At 38.3% G+C, this 22,516-nt stretch overlaps 2 protein-coding genes across 3 annotated transcripts; one reads left to right on the top strand and one right to left on the bottom strand.

Annotated features, from left to right (window-relative positions):
• Positions 1–60: 60 nt before the first annotated feature.
• NUDC (nuclear distribution C, dynein complex regulator) lies at positions 61–9,701 on the top strand. Its single transcript, XM_072421395.1, has 9 exons — positions 61–286; positions 3,592–3,669; positions 3,744–3,941; positions 4,674–4,742; positions 5,849–5,968; positions 6,340–6,534; positions 6,939–7,022; positions 7,159–7,277; positions 8,404–9,701. The coding sequence occupies exons 1-9, from the start codon at positions 200–202 to the stop codon at positions 8,453–8,455; spliced, it is 1,002 nt and encodes a 333-aa protein (XP_072277496.1). The 5' UTR covers positions 61–199; the 3' UTR covers positions 8,456–9,701.
• Positions 9,702–10,144: 443 nt separating this feature from the next.
• Positions 10,145–22,472, bottom strand: KDF1 (keratinocyte differentiation factor 1). 2 transcript variants are annotated; one of them, XM_072421383.1, is made up of 4 exons: positions 22,320–22,472; positions 19,703–20,644; positions 19,480–19,554; positions 10,145–13,275 (listed from the first exon to the last, which is right to left on the bottom strand). In XM_072421383.1, the coding sequence occupies exons 2-4, from the start codon at positions 20,625–20,627 to the stop codon at positions 13,193–13,195; spliced, it is 1,083 nt and encodes a 360-aa protein (XP_072277484.1). In that variant the 5' UTR covers positions 20,628–20,644; positions 22,320–22,472; the 3' UTR covers positions 10,145–13,192. The 2 variants fall into 2 exon arrangements, with proteins under 2 accessions (XP_072277484.1, XP_072277476.1); XM_072421375.1 differs by lacking the exon at positions 22,320–22,472 and adding an exon at positions 22,191–22,306.
• Between the last annotated feature and the right edge of the window lie 44 nt (positions 22,473–22,516).

The following is a 22,516-nucleotide window of genomic DNA, read 5'->3' as shown; positions in this document are numbered from 1 at the left end:
CCAAGAGCCAATCACTTCTTTCATAGAACCATAGAGTAATAATAACGACACTTCCTGTTCGACTTCCAGAACGCCTCTTGGTAACTTAGCAACATCCATAATTTAGTAGAGTGTCTATAACCATTGGCTTGTACTGAAGGTGGGAGGTGCTTTTTCGCGGTTCACGGAAGCTGGTTCGGCGTGTGCTGTGCGGAGCAGGATGGCGGCTAGCGGGTGTGCGGATGACGAGCGATTTGACGCTATGTTGCTGGCTATGGCTCAGCAGCATGAGGGCGGCGTGCAGGAGGTGAGTCCTGCCAGTGCTCGGCACTCCTCTATTGTTGGAAGACTTCATATTTCAATAAACTTATTCAATAAATGCTGCATGATAGAAGAGTATTTTATGTCTACACACAAATCATTGTCCACTAATAGTGCGAATGTCTGGGCTGGTGATAGCAGATTCTTTCATCTTAGGGCCCCTGGTGCCAGGGGAGGGGGCTGTCAGATCTGCAAAGTCTGACTTCACATGCTGGGGTGCCAACCACTGGGAGCTGCTCCTTAGGGATCAGCAGGGTTCACTCACCAAAGGGGTTTAAGCTGTTTCCTTAAAGTGTACCTAAGCTCGACCCTTTTACTTTAGAAATGTTCTCTACCCCTGTATATAAATAAAAATTATTTTTTTTAAGTGCAACACCACCCCTTAAGTCTTGATTGTCACGGTGATCAAGACCTAATGGGAGTGCAAAGCCTCCTGGGATACCTATATCACACATCCCAGGAACCTCTGGGTGCTCCTTCTCCACATGTCTGAGATTAGGGCTTTTTTCCCCCACCACATCGGCTACATCACCGGTCATCTTGCCTGCGCTGTATGAGATCAGGTGATGGAAGAGAAGACAGAAGGTGGCAATTCCCGGTGCTTCCTCTGTGTCAGGACAAAGAGGACTTACAGGATGACGCAGGGCCGCATTGTGGGAAGGACCAACGTCATCGAGGGACCTGCAGGATTAAAGGTAAGTGTCATTTTTTTTTAGTTTGTTTAGTTCCACTTTAAGTGAATGATCGTTCTGCAGTGGATAGTTCACTTAGCTTAGTTATTGAGAAGAAGCTTTGCTGACTTCAACCATTCAATTATGTGCAATAAAGTTTATTTACATGACACATTTGTACATTTTTGTTGTACTCCCCTTTCCATTAGGCTCCCTGTGCAGATAGTTTGTGTTGTTATCCATAATGTTTCATAACGCTTTAGGGCAGAACTAATAGGCCTCTAAATAATGTAGCAGCCCCCTCCCTGCTGTTGACACTGATAAGGATTTGTAATAGATACAGGTAATGGTTGCATTGTATGTACTGACATGATCTCATCTCATTACAATGGTGTAGAAGTACATCCTCCCAGATGCATAGCTTCATGTCTACCGTGTTTGGCAAGAAGTTTCTATCTGGGGCATCCACCAACCAGCTCCTGTATAGGTTGATCTGGTTCTGCTCACATATCAACACTCTGATCTAGTTATAATCTTTTGTCATAATCATTATAGCTCGGTGTTTACCCAGTACAGTCACCTTGCAGTGATGGTTCCAGGATAGAGATCCTATTCATTTATCGATGTACCACGGTAGTGCTCTATGCTGCACAACGCATGTGCCTTGTAGTTTAAAGCAGAAACAAAAACCACCAAGAGCCATGGAGTTCTTGTGTCTCCTTTGTCACACAGTGCTACCTCTTGGTGGTTTTTGTTTTCTCAGTTTAGGTCCACTGTATGACATGTGAGTTAACATTTGACCTCCAGTCTGCCAAGTTGTTAGAAAGAAATGTACAAGATAGAAAATCAAACTCTTATAGGCAGGCTTGCACAATTCTATTACCTTGAGATGGAATTTTCTTAGCCCTGGTAATGACTTATTTTTGGGCAGGCAAGTGGATTTGACTATCATGGATACACCCTGTGCTGATGCTTGTTGTCAAAAAAGACTGACAAATCATTGTTTTTTTACTATTGTCTAAGACATTGTACACCAGAAAGGTAAATATATGCCATATTTCCCTGCAACTCGTTACTGCTGACATCCCACTTGCAAAACCTGTTTTCTGTTGTCCATTTTGTGTTTCTGGTCACTGAAGAGCACAGAAACTTCTAACAAGACTAACCCCCCTAGCGGGAATCCTGAGTGTGTGGATTTCTCCATGCAAAAAGCGTTAATCCCGAGTCACACTCGGGGTCGCTTAAAACATTAAAAAACACGTTCCGTTGTCATCCCCCGGCGTCCTGCTGGTCCCTGCAGCTCTTTGGGACATGCCTTTGATCTTCAGCTGGTGACTGCAGAGATGTTCTCCAGTGCAGGGCGACGCAGCGGCGATGGTGCGGGCAGGAGGAGCAGCGGGAAATTCAAATAAGTTTGTATTGGATTCAATACAAAATAGCTGTATTGAATCCAATCCTAATATTAGAGCGCTAGGGGGGTTAAGTAATTACAATCTTGGACCACTGCAATAAATAGAAAAGTTAATATGCATAGCTAGTAGGAATTTATTTCAGCAACTTGTTTCCTTTTGGCAAACCATGGCTCAAGGGCAACAAGAATACCAGGAGAAAAGTTAATTTTTTTAGCCGTGTCTGTGCCCTGTTTAATAGGAAACTTTGGCCATTCAATGCACTTTTTGCCCCCGTGAAGTTCAGAGGTTGTTATGGGTATAGGGAACATGTGAATCACTCCTCTTCCCTCTGCATGGTGTCATTGGTGATTGGATGCGTAGACATTTATCTTTGTCTCTTAGAGTGTAGGGAGTTCTCAGCCCTGTGTAAGTCTTTGGCAGGATAACAAATGAATAGCAAGGTAAAGCTTCTGGTGGGACCATTAATAAAACAAACCAGTTGCTTTGCCCTGCATAAACAAACTACAGATTTACATTACAGTACAGTGATTGGGACATTGGAATATACATTTGTAAAATTAAAGTTTTATAAGTATAATTTATAATATTTATTTCTCCTTGGCAGCATTTTATCTACAGACCACTAGTGGTCCATTGACTAAGGGGTACATTTATAAAGCAGTGAATATGACTTTTCCTAAGCATTCATTATAAGTGAATGTTTCTGAAATATAAATGTTTACATTGCAGTGATTGATTTACCTGCAGAGAATGTTTTGGCAAAGTCACATTTCCTACCTTTAAATATATTCAGTGATTGAATCATGGTCTCCTTCATGTACATTGAAAGCAAGCAAACATATCTATACTGGTAAAAAAGTCAGTGATCTGTCACACACACTAATGATGTGCAGCATTTGCAACATTTTATCCATCAGGATCAGTAAAAGAAGTATGATTCACATTTTTCTTGGACGCCAGTATCATCTCGTATATAATATCATGTAAAACATCTTATGGACAGTTGAAATTCATCATTTTCCTTCTGTAATGACCTTTTGTTTTACCAAGCTCCTTATTTGCTGCATGCCTGCATTTGTATTCCACCATTGAAGCCTGAGTATGCATAATACTGAATGCAATGTAACTTTATTGAATTTTCTTTAGATTTTGGTTATGTCAGTACATAATAATAATATGCACTACTCTACTATTTGTCTTTTGCACAGCTTGTAAACACATTCTTCAGTTTCCTAAGGAGAAAAACTGACTTCTTTGTGGGAGGTGAAAGTGGAGCAGCTGAAAAGGTAAAAGGACTTAGCACAGCAGGCTCTTTATGTAATGAAAGAAAAAACGCAAACTGACATCTTCTTTCTTCTAGCTAATCAATGATGCCTTCAAGCGCCAAAATAAACTAGCCCAAGCAGTCAAGGAACAGAAGGAGGCAGAGCAACGAGAGCGAAATGCTGCAAAGCAGCGTGAGCAAGCTGCAAAGAACAAGGCTATGGAGCCTGGTGAACCAAGGATCACTGAATTAACAGATGAGGAAGCAGATAAACTTCAAAAGGAACTTGATAAGGTAGTAAATGTAAAATGCATGCTAAAAATACATATATGGCTCATCTAGAGTTGTACCTGCAGTTTATGGGGTCAGACACTATTTGGGCAGCTTTGTCTCTGATGTCTATAAATGGAGAAAAGGGCCCCAGGCAAACGAGTGCTTAGGTGGCAACCATACAAGTTACAGGAGTGTCACCCAAATCTTTTACTGGTTAACTATGATCAGTTTTTCCTTCTTGTCCACAGGCAAAATATTCAAAGACTTTTACATGCACTTTAGTGCTTAAGTAAAACAAGATAACAAGATCCTTTCATTTCTTTTTTTTTTTTTATGTCTCTAAGCTCAATAGGTGTGTGGTTTAAGCTAGATGTACTGGACTGAACAATTATCATGTAAAAATAAATATAGCCTCATCCGATGTAGAAAAGTATGAAATTACCATGTGTGATGTCAGCTGATATAAATACAATAACACGTGAATGCCAGTTACATATGAATGTAAGTTAGCAAGAATAAGCCTAACTTGTAGTTTATTTGCTGTAATCTTTCCCAACGTGTTTTAAGCATGTTGAGACATCAATCCTCACTCTTTAACCTAATAACATTTCTGCATCATCCACTTTATGTAACTTATACATATCATACCAAGTCTAACTGAAATAAGGCAACTTGTAGTAAATGTGAAAAATGTTTTTTTTGTATTGATGTGTGTTCAGCTGGATTTCATGGTTTATTATTTTGTTTTAATAGAATAAAGCCAAGGAGCTAGAACAAGAAAAGACTGCTGCTGACACAGATAAAACTCCAGTGGCTCAAAAAGTAGGTTAATTTATACTTCTGTCTCTCTCAGCTATCTTTTGTATGTTCTTATTCTGAAATGTATATTTGTATCAATAGTTGCTTATTTTCTCTGATTGTATTGTTTCTAACATGAAGTACATAAAGGTTTTAGATTCCTGTAGCTGAAAATGATCATTTGTGATCTTCCAGTGCCAGGAGGAATTAAGGAGAGGGGAAGTTAGTAGTATGTACCTCTATCTGTACTTAACTTGAAGTTTGTGAAATGCTGGCAGGAATTAAATGCTGATGTCTAAACAACCCTGTGCATATCTGTTTAGTAATGTTATCGTTACCCAGGAACTCTGAAATCTGCCATTCTTTAATATTAATCCACCACCTGCTATCAAGGAATATGGCTCACTCCTCCTCCCATTTTATCTGGTCAGTGCGATGGACTGAATAACGGTGAGGTAAAGAAGGGAGTTTGCTAAAGCTTATATAATAGACTACCCCAAATTTCGTGAGTTACCTGATTCCTCTTGAAGGATCTTCATAAAACATATAGTTGTTTGCACTTAATAACTTCTAACAATTTCTGTGCATCTGTGGCTCAATCCTGGGTCTGAGTGGAAATATATGATGAACCCGTTTATTGAACATATTGTCCTATACACAATCTCTCAATTGAACTTTTAAGTACATCAGTCTAGTATGTGCGTAAGAAATTTGTGGGCTGCTATTGCAGACCTATTCTAAAATCCTAGATGTTATGGCAAGCTGACCCTTTGGCTATCATACTTTTGTAACTTGCTCAAAACAAATATGCAAATACAGTTTTCTGACGTCAGTTTAATTTTACTGATGTGTAAATTTTTTGCTTGATAATATACCCATGTGACAATTTCTAGCTGAGCATATCTTCTAAAGGTTTCCATTGTAACTTACAATGTTTAACTAATACAAAGAAAATGCCATCTGAAATACCAAGACTTTGCTCTTTTTGTAGCCACTGGTGCAGTAATTGGCAGCATGAGCACAGATTAGTTCTGTCACGTCCTAGCAAATGTTATTTGTTGTGGTCGCTGCATACTAATGTGATTAAGATATATTTAATTCATGCCTGATAAACACGGCTGTATTTACAGGATAGTGATGATGAGCAGGAAGAGGAAGATGAAAAGGACAAAGGAAAGCTGAAGCCAAATTCAGGCAATGGAGCAGATCTTCCCACCTACCGCTGGACACAAACACTGTCAGAAGTGGATGTAAGTGATGTGCCTCTGAGTTCAAAGTTTCTGCTAAGAAGCTCTGGTGTGTGTTTTATCTCGGAAGGACACTATGGAGGCTAAAATGGGAAATATAACATATTTTGTATATAACCTTACATCTATGTACTTCACAGGTACTCGCACAACATACATGTCGTGCTTTATGTTGTGTTGTATTAAAAAAGGGGGGGGGGAGGGTTATCATTTATTTTTGTTGGTCATCACACCGATGGACTGGAAAGGGCTAGAGTGGCTCCTAATATGTTCATTAGAGAAACTAAACTCAAAAATGCAAAAAAAAATACACTTACCATACCTGGAATGTACATCATCCTAAAATAAGTAATTTGTCTCCTTTGTCCTTACAGCTAGTTATTCCATTTCCTGTGTCTTTCCGTCTGAAGAGTAAAGATGTTGTAGTAGACATTCGGCGAAGAAAGTTCAGCATTGGGCTGAAGGGTCAGAAGCCTGTGTTGGATGGAGAGCTTTTTAATGAGATCAAGGTGGAAGAGTGCTCATGGTTAATAGAGGATGGCAAAGTTGTTACAGTTCATTTGGAAAAGGTGGCATTCACATGAAATTTTATATTACTTTGGTTTTTTATATATATATATATATATATATATATATAATCTATATAATGTAGTTATTCAGTGTGTCAGCTGTAAATTACAGTTAGAGTAAAATATCTGCTATGTGCAAGGTTTAAATTTAAAAAAAAAACCTTTTTTTTTTTAATTTTTTTGTGAATAGGTTTATTCCATAATAAAATACAGATTTATGTTTAAAAACGAACCTTCCCTACCCTATTCTATCTCTCCACATTGAGAGGTTATGTGCAGCCCTCAATACAATAAAATACCAGCCTGCTATCCAAAGCTGGGTCCTACTGGTTTTGTAATCGTTTTCTGTCCTATGATTGGGTTTTGTGCGATGTCGAGACTCATCTCTAACTTGTTTTCTGCAGATCAACACAATGGAATGGTGGAGCCGTGTAATCCAAACCGAACCAGAAATTATTACAAAGAAAATTAATCCCGAGAACTCTAAGGTGTGTTTGCTAGAACTTAAAGTTGTGCCCCAGATCTACTATTGCATAAAAATTATTCATGGCCAATCATGGTCATTGGCATTTATTTGTATTCCCTTTCTTTCCACTCACCAATTGTACATCTGTTTACCAATAGCTATCCGATTTAGATGGAGAGACACGAAGTATGGTAGAAAAAATGATGTATGATCAAAGACAGAAATCAATGGGCCTTCCAACTTCAGATGAACAGAAGAAGCAGGATATTTTGAAAAAGTAAGTTTTAACTTCAGGGAACTGAACTAAGACGGAATATTTATGTCTGGGTAATGTTTAGAGAGAACCAGACACCAAATGGTCTTTGTAGTGAACTACATTTAGTAAATCCCTATTTTACACCAATTAGAGTGCTCCTGTGTTTGATTAATTTGTATTATATTGACTCTCTGTCCATGAAGAGGTGTAAGGCTGCATTTACCAATAACTGATAAGACAGTAAAATAAATATACCAAGATTAGGATGCCATTGGGTCAAAAAAATGAGGCATGTAGTGATAATGGGCAATTTAAAAAAAAAAAAAGCTGAGGTTTAAGCTGCTTATATTTTGTCTACATTGCTTTCACTTCCCCTTCCTCATCAGCATGCTAAACATATTTATTTACTTTTAATTTGTTAGGTTTCAAGTAATTTACATTATGTCTGTTGCAGTGTTTCTCAACCAGGGCTCTGGAACCATTGGTTTCATTGAGCAATAAACTTTTGTGCCTTGTGAAAAGGTGACGTTCTTCCCACTGACCACCAACCTAATGCAGTGTTCAACTCATAATTTTTTTAAGTTGGTGGGAAGAAGTTGTAGGTGGGTGGCAGCCCCTGTATTGTGACCCAACTCATCAGTAACCACCCAAAAACAGCTGGGTGGTGCACCTGGCTAAAAAGGGCCGGGGTGAACACTGCTAATGTACTGTGAGCTGTGGATATAGTAATTATTGCAGATGTTCCCTGATGATCTGAAAGTTGATTCAAGGGTTCCCCCATGTTAAAAAGGTTGAAAAACTGACCTGTAGAATTCTAATAAACAGGCTGATCATAGAGTTGCACCTTATTTGACCTTCTTTTTGAGATCATGTCTGCAGTTTTCACCTGCTCTGCTTTATATTCAAGTAAATGTGTGTAGCAGAAAAGAAACTTACTAATTAAGATGATCTCACAAAGCCCTACAAATATTTTGAATGCAACAGAGAAGAAGGAATTACAATACCATTTGTAACTATTTAATTTACTTATAACTAAATTCCCGCTCACCTGATGAGGAAATAAGTGACTCTCTAAAATCTTTAATCAAAATAGGGACTAAAAGCATGGACATACAGCAAGTAAATCCCCTTGTGTTCTGTATTACAGGTTCATGGAACAACACCCAGAAATGGACTTCTCTAAAGCCAAATTCAGCTGATCCTCTCCATGCACAACATTTACTTGAAAGGCACAGTCAGTGCGTCAGAACATCCAAGGACAATTGTACTAGTGTGGTTAAAGCAAACACCAGTTTTGTTGTGGTCTCTGTTGGCTATATTCAAGGATTTTGACATTTCCCCTCTGTTCTGTAAATACTGCAAATAGTCCATGCTTTAACCACTTTCTGAAATCTTGTAAAAAAAAAAAATGACCACCAACTATAAGGTTCTACCTTTTCTAATATTTAGTGCATCCCATTGTTGTAAAAAGAAAATTTGCATCCTTAATTATGATTAGCAATGTGCCAAATAGCTTTGCCACCCTAAAAGTTTCTTCTCGGCTAAAAAAAAAAGTCAATAATAGGAATATGGTGCAAAACAAATGTAGTGGAATACAATAAACAAAGTTTAAAGTAGCGATCGCCAACCGGTGGTCCGCAGGAAAATTTTGGTAGTCTGCAGCTCTAGACGGTGCACTCCCGAGTGGGGTCAGGAGAAGGACCCTGCTGGGGGGGGACGCATTGGCCAGGGCCGTGGACTACGTCCCCAGTACAGTTCCCAGGCTCGGGGCAATGAATGGGTTGTGTCTCTGAATACAACCTGCCCACTCTCCTATTGCAGGCTCAGATCTGTGATGAGGGAGTAGGTGGGGTTATGTCATAATGACATCACTCTGGGGGAGGTTTCTCCCGCTTTGAGTGACACCTGGCTCCCTGCACATGCGCGGTCAGGAGCCGGTGTTTTTAGTGGTCTGCGGGACCGAAAAGGTTGGCGGCCACTGGTTTAAAGGACTTAGGACTTTTTCCTGTTATAAACCATTTCTGGATGCCTTATGACCAAACCCTCATGCCCTGAACCCCTCCCAGAATCCTGGACAGAACCAAAGGTCACAGGTGGCTAAAGCCATGAAATATATTATCCCTGGAAATGTATGTGTTTCCTTCTTCCATGTAAAGTTTAACCCAATTTTTTTATTTTTGTTTTTACTACACTGGGACTAAATATGTGACTAAAGGGTAAACTGTTACCATAGCTAATATGCAAGATTTGTGTAAGATGCAATGTAATGGCCTATCACTAGCATAACAAAAAAGTATGTACCTGCAGTGAGGTTTAAAATCCTTCCAGTATATTTCATTGAGCTTAGAAGTACACATGTCCATGCAATACCACATCCACAATGCCAGCTGTGGGAGGAGCAAGTGACTGTTCCAATAAAGTGGTTTTAATGCACTTAACCATGAATATCTGTGCAATTCTGTTATTTCATTGTACATTTTACAGGCATACAAAGTGTTTTGTTCTGTTGCATCTTTTTACTCCGCAGGAATATTTCCGTACCTAGTTAGATATTTTGCTGGCCCTGTTCCACTCATGTAAAAAGTGGGAAATATTCCAAGAAAATCTGCTAACTGAACATTAATAAAAACAATGTTTGATGGCAGGCATGGTGCTGTGTCACCCTTATAACCCTGGCCCCTTACTATTAGTGCTGCACACAACAGATGTTTATCATTGATTCTCTGCAGTTTGTGGTTTTGTTGCCTTTTTCAATTCAGTCAGTAGTTAGATTCGCAATCTAGTTTTTTTTCATAATTAAAATGTCACTAGCTTAGTCAGGAGTTTGACACAAGCTTTTCATTCTGGAAATTATATTTAATTAGGCAATATGGAGTGATCCACATTTATATGTTGGTAATGCTCCTAGTGTTTTGCTATGACGTACTAAAAGATTAGCTGTTGGAGATTGCTATGAGTGCCTTAGATTTGGTACTGTTGTTTTAGAGACCACAAAACATCCCCTATTTATAGGGTAAATAAACTCGTGCTAGAAGGGTTACTTGAATTACTTCCAGGAACCTGTTGGCACCCAGCCTAAGAAATATCAAAGCAAGCTGGGTGGCACTTCCATTTTGATTAAGTATTTTTCATCCCCAATTTTGAGCTGGAAGTCCAAGTCCTTTTTTTCACTAGTGTGATGTGATGAATGCATCCATTTGCATGCATTATTATACATTTCAGATTTTTGTGTCTTTTGTTGCCACCCATTATTATGGTACCCCAAACTCATCTTGTACTGCTATGCACTGTGTTTTTAAAATCGCAAAAGGCACAACTTTTCTTGATGTTGGCAAGCCCATTTAAATGATTATACTGCTCTACGACAATTCGTACCTATGCCAAGCTCTAAAAGAAACAGGAGATAAAGCCTTCAGAAAAGTTGCTTAAACCTTTCTGCAACTTTTATATACTGAAGCCTGCACACACAAAGGTTGATGTCACTAATAACATAGCATTGAAATGACTGATCTAAAACAGCTACGCAGGTTTGTGGGATGAGGTTTGAACCTGTACCTTTTGTTAAACCTGTACATTTTCATGTTCAGCATGGTAATAAAAAGTGGTTACATTTATGTTTAAGCCGTTGCATGAATACCCAAATGCTGCACTGATTGTCACTCATCTTTTGACCATAAAGAACTAGATTTAAAAAAAAGAATATCTGGAGTTAGGACCAGTTTTCTTTCAGCATTCACTGTCAAACACAAACAATTGGCTATAATATGCCCTGCCCCCAGGAGCTTGGATACTCAGAAATTAATGCCTAGCCTTTCTTCTGTTTATGTTTTAAGAAGTATAATGTCTCTCCTAGCTCTGCTGGTCATCATTTTAATCCACAAGGAGTTTGTATGTACATTCCTACAAATCACTTCTTGAGGTGGTTTCCTCCTACAATCTCAGGAAGACTGCCCTTTGAATTTTGGAAGAAGTAAAAGCAACCACAATCTACTGTCATGGCATTAAGTAAGGACAGGCTATGGCAGTAGCTGATCATTTTCAATGCATTTGAACAGGTAAACATTAGCATATTAGCAACAGTAACATTAACATATTCAAACTGTATCTACAGATTAAGGTGATCTTCAACAAATTGCACCAATGATCAGAATTACTGATTACTTATGGTATGTGCTGTTGGAACCAAGCAAAGTGTTCTGATTGTTTTTATTGTAAGTAATATCATCATGCCAAGCTAATAGGAGCTCTCTAGGACTCTCAGAATCTAGGTGGTGGATGCATTCAAGTCTGACAAATCTACAAGTGGCAAAGAATTCAAATAACTGCTAACCAGTCCAGGACTTGAACTAAGCAATGTGCAAATGCAGGAATGACCAAGGACCCAAACTGGTAAGAAGGCTGGGAAAGATATCACAGTTCAGAATGGAGCAAGGAATGGCAAGCTTTGTTCCACTTTTCTGCAAGACCCCCAACATTTCAAGACAGGATCTGCACAACAGTTGGTCACAGACATGAACAGAAAGATTGCCTTAATTGAATCCTGTTTGGGAAGTGTGCCAAGAAAAATGCTTTGCTGTCCATTTTTATGTTGAATAGAAAGGCAAAGACCAGTCCTACCTGAATAGTTGGCTAAAGTAACAGTCGATATGTTTGACACAAACCAAAGATGGTAACTCAGGAAAACAACCTCACATCAACTGAAAATGCTACGAGCTGGTGCTGCATTGTAAGCATCAAGTCAACTATGAATTCTGCATGATATCAAAGTGTTAAAGTGAGAATTCTTTTGACATAATGATCCCAAAGCACACTATCAAATCTGGCAAGGAATGCCTCAAAAGTGTAATATAGTCAATGGCAGAGACTGGTGGGTACATTTCATGACAGAATTAATCAAACAGTACATATTCTGCAAGCAAATATGCTTAATCTTCAGGCACGGTTTGAATATTAAGTTAATTATTGCCTTTTTGAAAACAGTGAATACCAATACTGACTTTACATGATTATATCTAAACAATAGGACTGCTACTTTCCAAAAATAAAGTCACTATCTTCCCTACCCCAGCTTTCTCCCTGCCCTCCAGTGTGACTATGGCAATGTAGATGGGGGCAGTTGACCATTAGGTTATAAAATAAAGCTTTCCTTGTTTTCAACTGTTTAGATATCTCCGTGGTTTTGTGTCTCTCCCACCAAACTACACACAATAAAATTCTTCCAGTGGTTCATTTAATCCCATCTTACTATATGTAATTGTAAGGCCTTTGTAAAGGCTTATTGTTACCTAATTATACAGCAAGCTACTTCCACGGATGGCGTTGAAGGAGGTTCTGCCTTTTAGTGGTAGAGCATATACCCATTTCTCTGTGTACCCCCTTACCCAATAAATATAAAGACTTTACAGTATGTTAAAAAAAATCCCATTCTCCGCTTTCTACAAAAACAGGATGAATAGCTGGCACTCATAAAATACATACAAGCATGGCCCCAAGCTCATTTTTATCCCATCACATTGTATATTTTAGAGACTGGGTCACCTAATTACATATTTATATCATTATATACATGTGTAAATCAGTCACAACTTTTAAACAGTCAAAACCTTTTCATGTAACATGGTAGGATAGGAAAACAAAATAAAGCAGTAAGAAAGACCTACAAAATGTGAACAAACATTTTAAAAATGATCACCATTTAAATGACATATAGTACAAGTTCCAAACCCAGTCTGAAAAGGATACATTGTTGCATAATCCCCAACATCAATATTGCAAACTGTGCACAAGGCTGAAAAGTTCTTCCCTTCGAAGAATCCAACAGTATTCAATGTGTAAAAGAGTTAAAAAACGTTCAGTGGTAAATCCAGAAGAAAACCATGACATTCATCTCCACCAGAGGAGAAGATTTCTGCAGCAGAAGGATTCTTTCCCAGTGATTAACAATAAACTTTAAGCAGGGGAGTGCCTGAAGAGTCCGTTTCGGTATCTGCCAGGGAGTCATCTTTCTGGAAAGGAGATCCTGCACAGAATAAGGAAGGTGATGAGCATACTGTCAAAAAACCATTACATCAAAAATGAAAAAAGCTAAAATACTGACAGAGGAACATAACAAGGAGTTGTAACAATAACAGCAATAGAGCACTTTTAATACATTACTACATAATCCTATGTGTTTTTTTTATATAAGCAGTTCAAGTACCTAAATTCGACTTGGCATCATAATTACAGGTTGGATTGACGAACAATGTTGGGTGACCACTGTACACATTCTTTTCACTCAAGACAAATACAATTTAGTGGAAGCTCTTTTCTCTCTAGCTTTTGTACTGCTGTGAGTGAAGTAATCATCCTTCAAACAAGATTCTGAGTAGCCCTAATCTTGTAACATGCTTCAGAACACAGCAGGACTGTCGCCTCACAAAATTTAGGCTTACTCACCATACCCAAGATCTTTTGGGAAAGATGATAATGTAACCCTCACCGAGATAAGTATAGATGGATGGCACCAAATATGGGTCAATTTTTGAGAAAAAACATTTGTCTGCCAGAGATTGGAGACATTTTGGGATGAAGCTTCACCTTCCAGCAGGACAATGACACTGAACATTTTCCTAAAGCTTCACTGGAGCGGTTTGAAGGGAAATATTTAAATGTCTTAGAACGGCTTAGTGAAACCCAAAGCCATGACTTGAAGATTGCTGTACACCAACCACAAGCCCTATTTAGTTAGCACATAACCTAATGTTGGAGTAGCTTTGTCTTGGTCAAAAAATCCTACTTTCTGTCTTTGTTGTCTTTAAATATTGTCTTTGTCAATATTTTTAATGTTGTTTTTTTGTAATTTTATTTTATATGTGTTGGAGAACTTCAATAAACAAACTTCATGTCTTCATTATGGATTTCAAGTACAAATGTTCTTTGACATTTTTTTACCACAAATCCCTAAGTAAAATTCTAATTTTCTGAACAAAACAGTGGCTTGTCTAAGGGTTGTATCCATAACTTTGAAGGACATATGTACTTCACAGCCCAGTTTGTCCTACACATTCCTTAGATATGTATATGTGTATTATATCAGGATATACAAAGCAGAGGATACAATCATACGGTAACCTGCAACAAGTATGGTTTTGAAGGTCAGGGTAGCCAAAACTTGAGTATTTTCCAAGTTAATGACAAATATAAAAATGTTGGAACCAATGGATCGGCATAGGATTAGGATTTTCGGTAGTTTAGGAATATTTGCCATATTAAACACAGAAATAAAATAAAGTCGATATTACCAGATTGAAATACTGATTGCTCTATGCCCTTCACAGACTACACAATTTGGAGAAGGTCAGGAAAGCTGCACTGCAAAGGTCTTTTCCCTATCGGTACTCTTATGAATAACAGATCTTCCAGTTTTAGGGACATGTGTCCATCTCTGCCTAAGCAATTCATGCTGTCTGGTTTTAGTTTGGCAAATTTGCTGTGGGTGGCCCTTTTCAACGATTTGGTAGCATTTGCAAAATTAAGTGAGCAGATATTTCAAATGATATCAGAAACACATGACCAGTATATTGGCAGTTATACAAGTGTTTCCAAGTTTAGAATGTAATGTGGGCAGAATTTGTCCCCTCTCCTATTCTCGCTTTTCAGTATGCAATAAATGCAGTGATTATTAGACCAGATCTAACATTTTCTTTGTGCATCCGGGGCTAGTTTTATATGATTCTAAGCAGTTACATGCAGCTATAGTAAAATTTATTGCATGCAATAAATAGCAAAATTATCTAATCCTAACAGCCATTTACAAGGCATAACAAAAAATGTGTAAAGTATAAAGTACTGCTTTAAAAAAAAAAAAAAAAAAAAAAAAAAAAAATAGGCCACACCACTGCCATTTACTTTTCAAGCTTTGTGTTAACATCCAACCAGACACTAACTGCTCCCCAGAATCATTTCACCCTAATGCAGTTTAATCATGAAAGCCTAGTAAAAAGAAAAAAATGCAGCCCCTGGACAAGTTGTAAATAACTTAGTTATAAATAAATTAATATTATTATTATTATTATTAAAAATAATATTAATAATAAACAGTATTTATATAGCACCAACATATTACGCAGTGCTGTACATTAAATAGGGATGAAATAGCCATACTGCTGGAGCAGCTGTTGGGTGGTGGTTTGTGCTTACCATGATTAAAAAATTGCAGCTGCTTATTTCTGCTGCATAGGTATTTCTGCTCATACCTATGATAGAGCACATAAAAAACACAACATAGACGTGTTTATCTGCTCTGTTTAAAATAGATATAGTGTAAAGAGTATTATGCTTTTTTTTTTTTTTTTTTTTTTTTTATATATTACTGGCTTGCGTTTGCTTCCCTACACTTTCAATCAAGCACTTTTTCTCCTTGTACCATGATTAGATTTACCATTCCAAGCGGGTCACTTAACAAATCCATTTTCTGATCCAGGTAACTGATTTAGTAATTTATAGATTTTACTTTTATGTATTATGTGTATTGTGTATTTATGTAAGTTAGAGGAACTATAAAGATCTTGCACAAAAACAGACTTTTCTTGTACTAGTTAGAATAGAATAGAGCAGACATTTGTGCAGCAGCTGATCATTTTGTATTATAAGTGCTATAGTGTATGCCATGACCATGTTCACACAAGCCTCAGCTTAAATAAAATCAATGTTTACAGCAAGCCTAAAGAAATTTTGATGATTTCTTTTAAAACATTAAAGTTTGGGAAAAATTAAACCAATCCTATTGTGAGTACTGAACTTCAGTCAGCATCCCCGCTAAACTCTATGTTTACTATCCCCAAATTGGAGTGGAAAGTAGCTTTTAAAGGGTTTACCAAAGCTGCTCACTATTCACATGGCCCTTAGACGCTCAGAAGCCAATTCCTGCAAGGTCTAATTGATCCAATGCTTTAACCATATATGCATTTCCATATCTACAGATTGCATTACTTTGGGCATTGGATACTCCAATACTAAGACAATGCAGCTTTCAACCCTACCTGATCCAATTTCTGTAATATTTCAGCAAATGTACAGACACAGGAAGGGATATTTCACCTCAGTAGAGCCTCTGATTAACATAAGAAGCTGTAACATGGTTTAACACTGTCCCGCATCTTTCAAAAACACTGAAATCCAGCTTTGGCAGGGCTGGTCCTGGGAATAATTGGCATACAAAATCTGACAGAAAATCTACAAAGACAGTGGTCATAAGTGATAACAACTGGAGGAAAGAAAATGCATGGCTACAAGTAACCAGATATCTGTTTTTCTAGTTAACATTACAAACTGATAAAGGGAAAATTATTTATTTTAGACTTAATCATTTAGACCCGCTAATCTACAATCTTATTTAACCTCAATGTTCACCAGACTAAACCTATCTATATGAAGACACAAAGCATTAGGTGACCAACTTAACCCACCTCAACCAGTGACGAACATCAATGCTCTACAATACACGGCATTAAATAAGTGACATATGTGAAACACACAATCACCATGTGCTAGATTTGTGCATATTATTATTATATGTCACCTTTTACATTATATAGCAGGCATCACAGAGAACTCACAAGAGAAAACTGTCCAATTGTTTCTTGTAGGGAAAAAAAAGAAAAGCATGCAACTGTAGATTAATACAGTAAAAAATAAAAATAATTATATTTATATAGTTTTATATAAAAACGCAAATCCAAAATGATAAAACAATTACAACCAATGTATCACTGGCAACCACTGATTTCATTAGTAGTGTTAAAAGATAATGGTAGAGCACAAATAAATCCCAAACTGTCCCCTGTAATAAATGCAGGTTAATAAGCAGAAAAATGTGTTCTGAAGGGTTATTCAATAGGTTGTATATTATACACAAAAGTGATATATCACATATATTACAATAACCATATTTCAGTGGGATAGTTGCAGGGTAACATCTTACAATATTATTTGAACAGGAAAACAAAGTGTCACCAGAAGACTAAAAGAAGGCATCATAAGAAGCTAGTACTACACAGGAAGTTTGGAGGACCCTGTACATTCAATGTGCAACTTTTGACTTACAACTATGGGTGGCACATGGACACCGCTGACCTCTGTTTGTTGATCCTTATATGATCATCCTATCTGGAGGCTTAGCACTAACACCTGGGATGGAGATGGCCAGCTGACTCCCAAACTTTGGTAATACATTTTACATTTGCAGATAAAACCCAGACAACTCCTTACTGCCATTTTTAGCATATTTGTTATGTGTTGACATCCTAAATTTATTTCTTTGTTCAAACAGCTTCAACTTTGTCAGAAAATATCAAAATGGCTAACAGAAGCTTAGAACTGATCAGTGTCAAGCCATAGCGGTTCATTAAACCTGTTCTAAAGTCAAAAGCTACTTGCATATATGTTCACTCCACTGTCATTTACAAGCAAATTGTTAGCTCTGGGCTCTGCCCCCCCCCCCTTTACCTTGCCTGCAATACAATCCTCCCTTTTGGTTTAATGGGCGATATGGAAGCGAACACTCTATTCATGGAGCTAGAAGTGATCAGCATAGTAACTTGGTGCACTTAGTTCAAAAGCTCAAAAAGTATTAAAAGTACTCACAGGACAGTCCTTGTGCCTGTAATTACTAAACATTATTGTTTAACTTTAAAACACTTTAATAGGACAGCATTTTTTTTTTAGTTTCTTGAAGAATTTTCAATATAATGAATAACACATGGTTGCAGATTTTTAGATCAACTAACAACCTTGAATTACGTAGACCAAGTTTCTTGACAGAATCATTATTCATATGGATATAGGACTGAATCGGAGAAGTTTGTTAAGGCTGAGGGAAATTTATGTGCATACAGGTTATGTACTTGTAGTCAACTCATTCACCTACTACATAGGCTATCCACACAGTTATGACTCGAAACAGTCTATTTACATAAATGTCAGACACATATTTGCCTTTTACATCCACATCCAGCCATATGTATTAGTTCAAACTTTTCAAATTCCTCATAATGGTTTTACCCTGTACAATGGTAGCCTAACTTTCAGCTTAGAACAGAAAAATGTGTTTCTAAAAGGTTATTTTTTACCTTAGTCAATATGTTTGGAAAACAAGAAACTTGTTTTCCTAAAAGTACTGTAAAAATATGCTAAACTGTTAGAAAATACATTTCCATGAAAAGGAAAAAGGCATAACAGCAATATCGACCTTTCCACATAGGTGCATGTGAACCAAACAAACCAGCACAAATTGAATTCCCTTTGCAGTCAGAACCAAACAATGTCAAGTTTTTTCCGGCTTTTAAAACCGACCTGCACAAATCACATTAAGCCTTTTAGTCAGTGGAAACAGAAATGGTCTCCATCAGCCTTCTTTGATCCTTGGCAACTAGATTCTGTCATTCTCCCAACATTAAAATACAGAACCTACTCAGGAATATCCTAGTAGAATGAAAACCACAAAATGCAGAAACAAACTGCACTTCCAAAAAGAAACCTGCAGAGGTAAAACCGCTTAATTCAATCTGAATGGAACCAAGCACACCTACAACACACATGCTTTGGTAAAAACATTGGGTCATTTAGTTTCCTAAAATGTTACTGTATTTATGTTAAAGCAGCCTATTCATAAAAATATTTTAACGTCATCAATGGCCAATCATCATTCCACAATCACAATGGCCAGGAGAAATGTATATGAGCCCAAAAGATATGCAAGTGCCAAGGGGAGCAACTTTTTAGGAAAAGAAAGCAATTATAGGCCATAATGACTGCACAGGACTATTAATATATTAAAACACCAACAACCCTAGTTCTGCATAAAAAGACCATGGAATACCAAAACTGTAGCCAGAGTACAAATCAAGTTTCTGTGTCCAATTTTACATATTTTAGGTAAGGAATGGTTAGATTTTTATTGCTTTCTGTATTCCTGTTGGAGAAAAGATATCCCCTATTCACTTTTTCAAAGACCATTATGGCTGCAACAGGAAACATATGTGAATCTTTACTCTGGAAACAAATAGCAACACAAAGCTAACACTGGTTTTAACCCATCCCACTATACATAAATTATATTTGTTTTACACACATAATGAATCCATCTTAAGTTAACCTCCAGGGACACAGGCAGTATAAACCTGACACAAGTTTTTCTCCACAGCACATAAAAAAAAAAAAAAAAAAAAAAAACGTGATTTACCTGGTGCACTATATCGTCTCATATTACGTGCCATTACATCTGAGGACGTTTCTTGTGAAATTTTCACATCCAAATCTAAAAGAAAAGAAGTATAACAGAGCAGAAAGAATAGAAAAGAAAAAGAAAAAAGTTAGAAAGGAGAGGGAAAAAAAAAGAACAAAAATGAGTCTTATTTCAAAAGTTCTGCATAAAAAAAAACATATTTCCCTTTAAAGATGCCCACCATCTTGGCTAGTAAGTCCAGACTCTTGCATGCTTTCATTGCCACTGTCAGGTGCTTTTCCTCCGCTGCGGCTGTTATGGCCTTTTTCCCCACCGCGGTTGGAGGCTCCAACTTTTCGGACCTTGCGAGTACTAATACGGATGATCCCTCTCACGAGCCGACATTCAGCGTCTTGTTCTTCTAGTTGATAGTCCTGTGTTAGACTGCTAATTAACTCTGTGATTTTACTGCTTTTCTCCAGGAAGACTGTATCTGATGTACACCTTGCCAGTTCATCTATTTGATGGAGACTAAACAGCTCTGTTAGTTTATGCCAGATGAGCACATCAATCTCTGCGCTGGAAAGGGAGCCACTTAACCTAGATAGCTCTGGATCAGACTCCCGCAAAGAGTAGTAATCCCCAGAAGAACTATGGAGTGTTGGAGGTGGCACAGGGGCAGGAGGTTCCTTTACAGTTTCTATGTCAGCGACACCAGGCTGTTTATTATACACAGGTACCCCCATCAGTTTAAGATCTGGGTAACTAAAGCTGTTACCCAGGTTTGTTTTTCTTTCGCCCAATCGGGTGATGCGCGGGCTATTTGCAGGATGCCCATTCACAGGCGGACAGTCTGTGCCCTCCACCGAACAGGGAAGATACACCTCAGGGTCCTTCTGTGGGCAACAGCTGCAGGACACCACATAACAGAGCACAGCTTTATATGCAGCCCAGGCGCGGGAGAGTGGAGGGCAGCATGATTGTTCCTCTGGTGGCGTTTCAGCAGACCCTGAAATGAAAGTGATGTCTTCTGGTGGGCTCCTGCGTCGTGGACTGGGAACACTGGAGATCTGTGGTGGGGAGCTGTGACGATAAGCAGGCAGGTGAGTAGGAGGAGAACCCCGGCTACGAGGAATAGCCATCTGCTGGGGATGGGGTCGAGGCATTTCTTCACGAATAAGTCCTGAATATAAAGGCCAGAAACAATAGTCAGATATTTAAAGTTAGAAGCAATCAGTATGCATTTTTTTTTGTTTTACCCATTTTTAACTGTCCTGGAAGATTTAAAAAAACACAGGGATAAAGAAAACTTCAAGTAAAAACCGCAATTCTAGAGAAAACTGAATGCCACATGCTGTTAGATAGTTTATATATTATCTCTAACACTGAACTACAAGTCAGGGAATGCATAAGAAACAAGTTTAGAGTAGAACTGACAGCCTCCACCAAAAAACACAGAACCCCAATTCATGGAATAATTCAGTTATTTCTGGTTGCCAGATTGACATTTCTTTTTAACTTGAGTGAGGTTTTATTGATAGCCAAGTCTGTGGCAGAAACCATCAACATTTTTGAAGTGTCCCGTCATTTAATTCTCTTCCTTGCTTCTTCCACCCTCCACTGATGTCACGCATAACAAAGTAATCATAGCTTGTTGAGCATCTTATGCCATCTCTTGTTGGCAGAAAAGAAACTCTTGCAATCTGTGCCTATGCCTTGAATACAGGACGATGTCATTACAGCTAGGCATGGGACAGATCATGACATTGCCTGGTACTGTAAATGACCCAATGCATGCAAGTGACGTCACTTCAAAACATAGCTGGGATGTTAACAGAAGGGGAGAAGTTTAGAGCCTTTGAAAACTATTAGTAGAACATATCTCCTTACACACTGTAGAAAGTAAAAATGTTGCATTTATTTGAGTTTTTGGGTAATTTACAAATTGGACACCAGTTTACCTACCACCCCCCCCCCATAAAAAAACAAAAATGCAGTATAAAGTCTGTCTCTTAAACCCTCACTACTTCCAACCACTCCATATCTGCCCCCTATTGTGTGAGAGTTCCCCCACCTACTAGACTGTAAGCTCTTCAGGGCCATCTCCTCCTCCTGTGTAACCCCTAATGTACAGCGCTGCCTAATTTGTTGGCGCTATATAAACCCTGTTCAATAACAATATAAAATCAGACCACCTAGCTTCGGTAGATTTTCTGTTTTCCCTTTGGACAAGAAGTGAAATAATAGGTAACTATCACATAAAAAAAGAGATGTGATGGTTACCTATTCTGAAAACAACAGCCTTCTGCTCTTTTTAATATTGGCACAATCCAACCACAATCCATACTTGATGCAATTCATTTGTTGGTAGATCTAAGGAGATTGTATGATGAATAGTAATATGCGTGGGGAGCTTCAATATAATTGGCAATAGGTTTCATTTTCCCAAGCAGCAATGAGACAGACAGCAAAAAATAAATCAGCATTTCCCATTCCCTGATCCACAAAAAAATGTTTGGGCCATTTTCACACCTTAACCAGCACAATTGGGTTGTAATAAATATGTACAGCTCATGTTGTTGTATCCATAGCCTGCTAATGTAGTTATATTATCCTGTACAGATAGCTGGCTTTACACTGACCCCGACCACAGCCCAGGCTGCTTGGGTACAATACACAGCACACCTCCAAATATTCACCCAGGAACAGCTCCAGGTCAGGACACCCACCTCGGTCTCTCCTCACCAGTCCCCTCCTTTTCTGGCCAAGCTCTCCTGCCCGACTCCCACCCTCCGGCGAGCTCCTGCTCCCGCCCGCTCTCTCTCCAGACTTCCACATCTTGCCGTCTCCAAACTTACATTGAAAATCTTCACAAAGAGCCCGAAAGTCTCCAGGGGGTCGGTTCCGGTATTTTCCGGGTTTACTCGCGAACTCTAATTTCCGTTTCCTGTCACCACCGCCTCTACCTGTCCACCAGGTGTGTGCTACAACCACGCCCCCACCTGCGCGCCTACGTCATCGCTCTACTTTATCCTTACGGCTCTTGTTTGCAAAA

This window comes from Pyxicephalus adspersus, chromosome 1, assembly GCF_032062135.1.
Source record: "Pyxicephalus adspersus chromosome 1, UCB_Pads_2.0, whole genome shotgun sequence".
NCBI classification, from domain to species: domain Eukaryota; kingdom Metazoa; phylum Chordata; class Amphibia; order Anura; family Pyxicephalidae; genus Pyxicephalus; species Pyxicephalus adspersus.
Note: the sequence above shows the minus strand (reverse complement) of the source record. Positions and strands in the feature narration are given on the sequence as shown.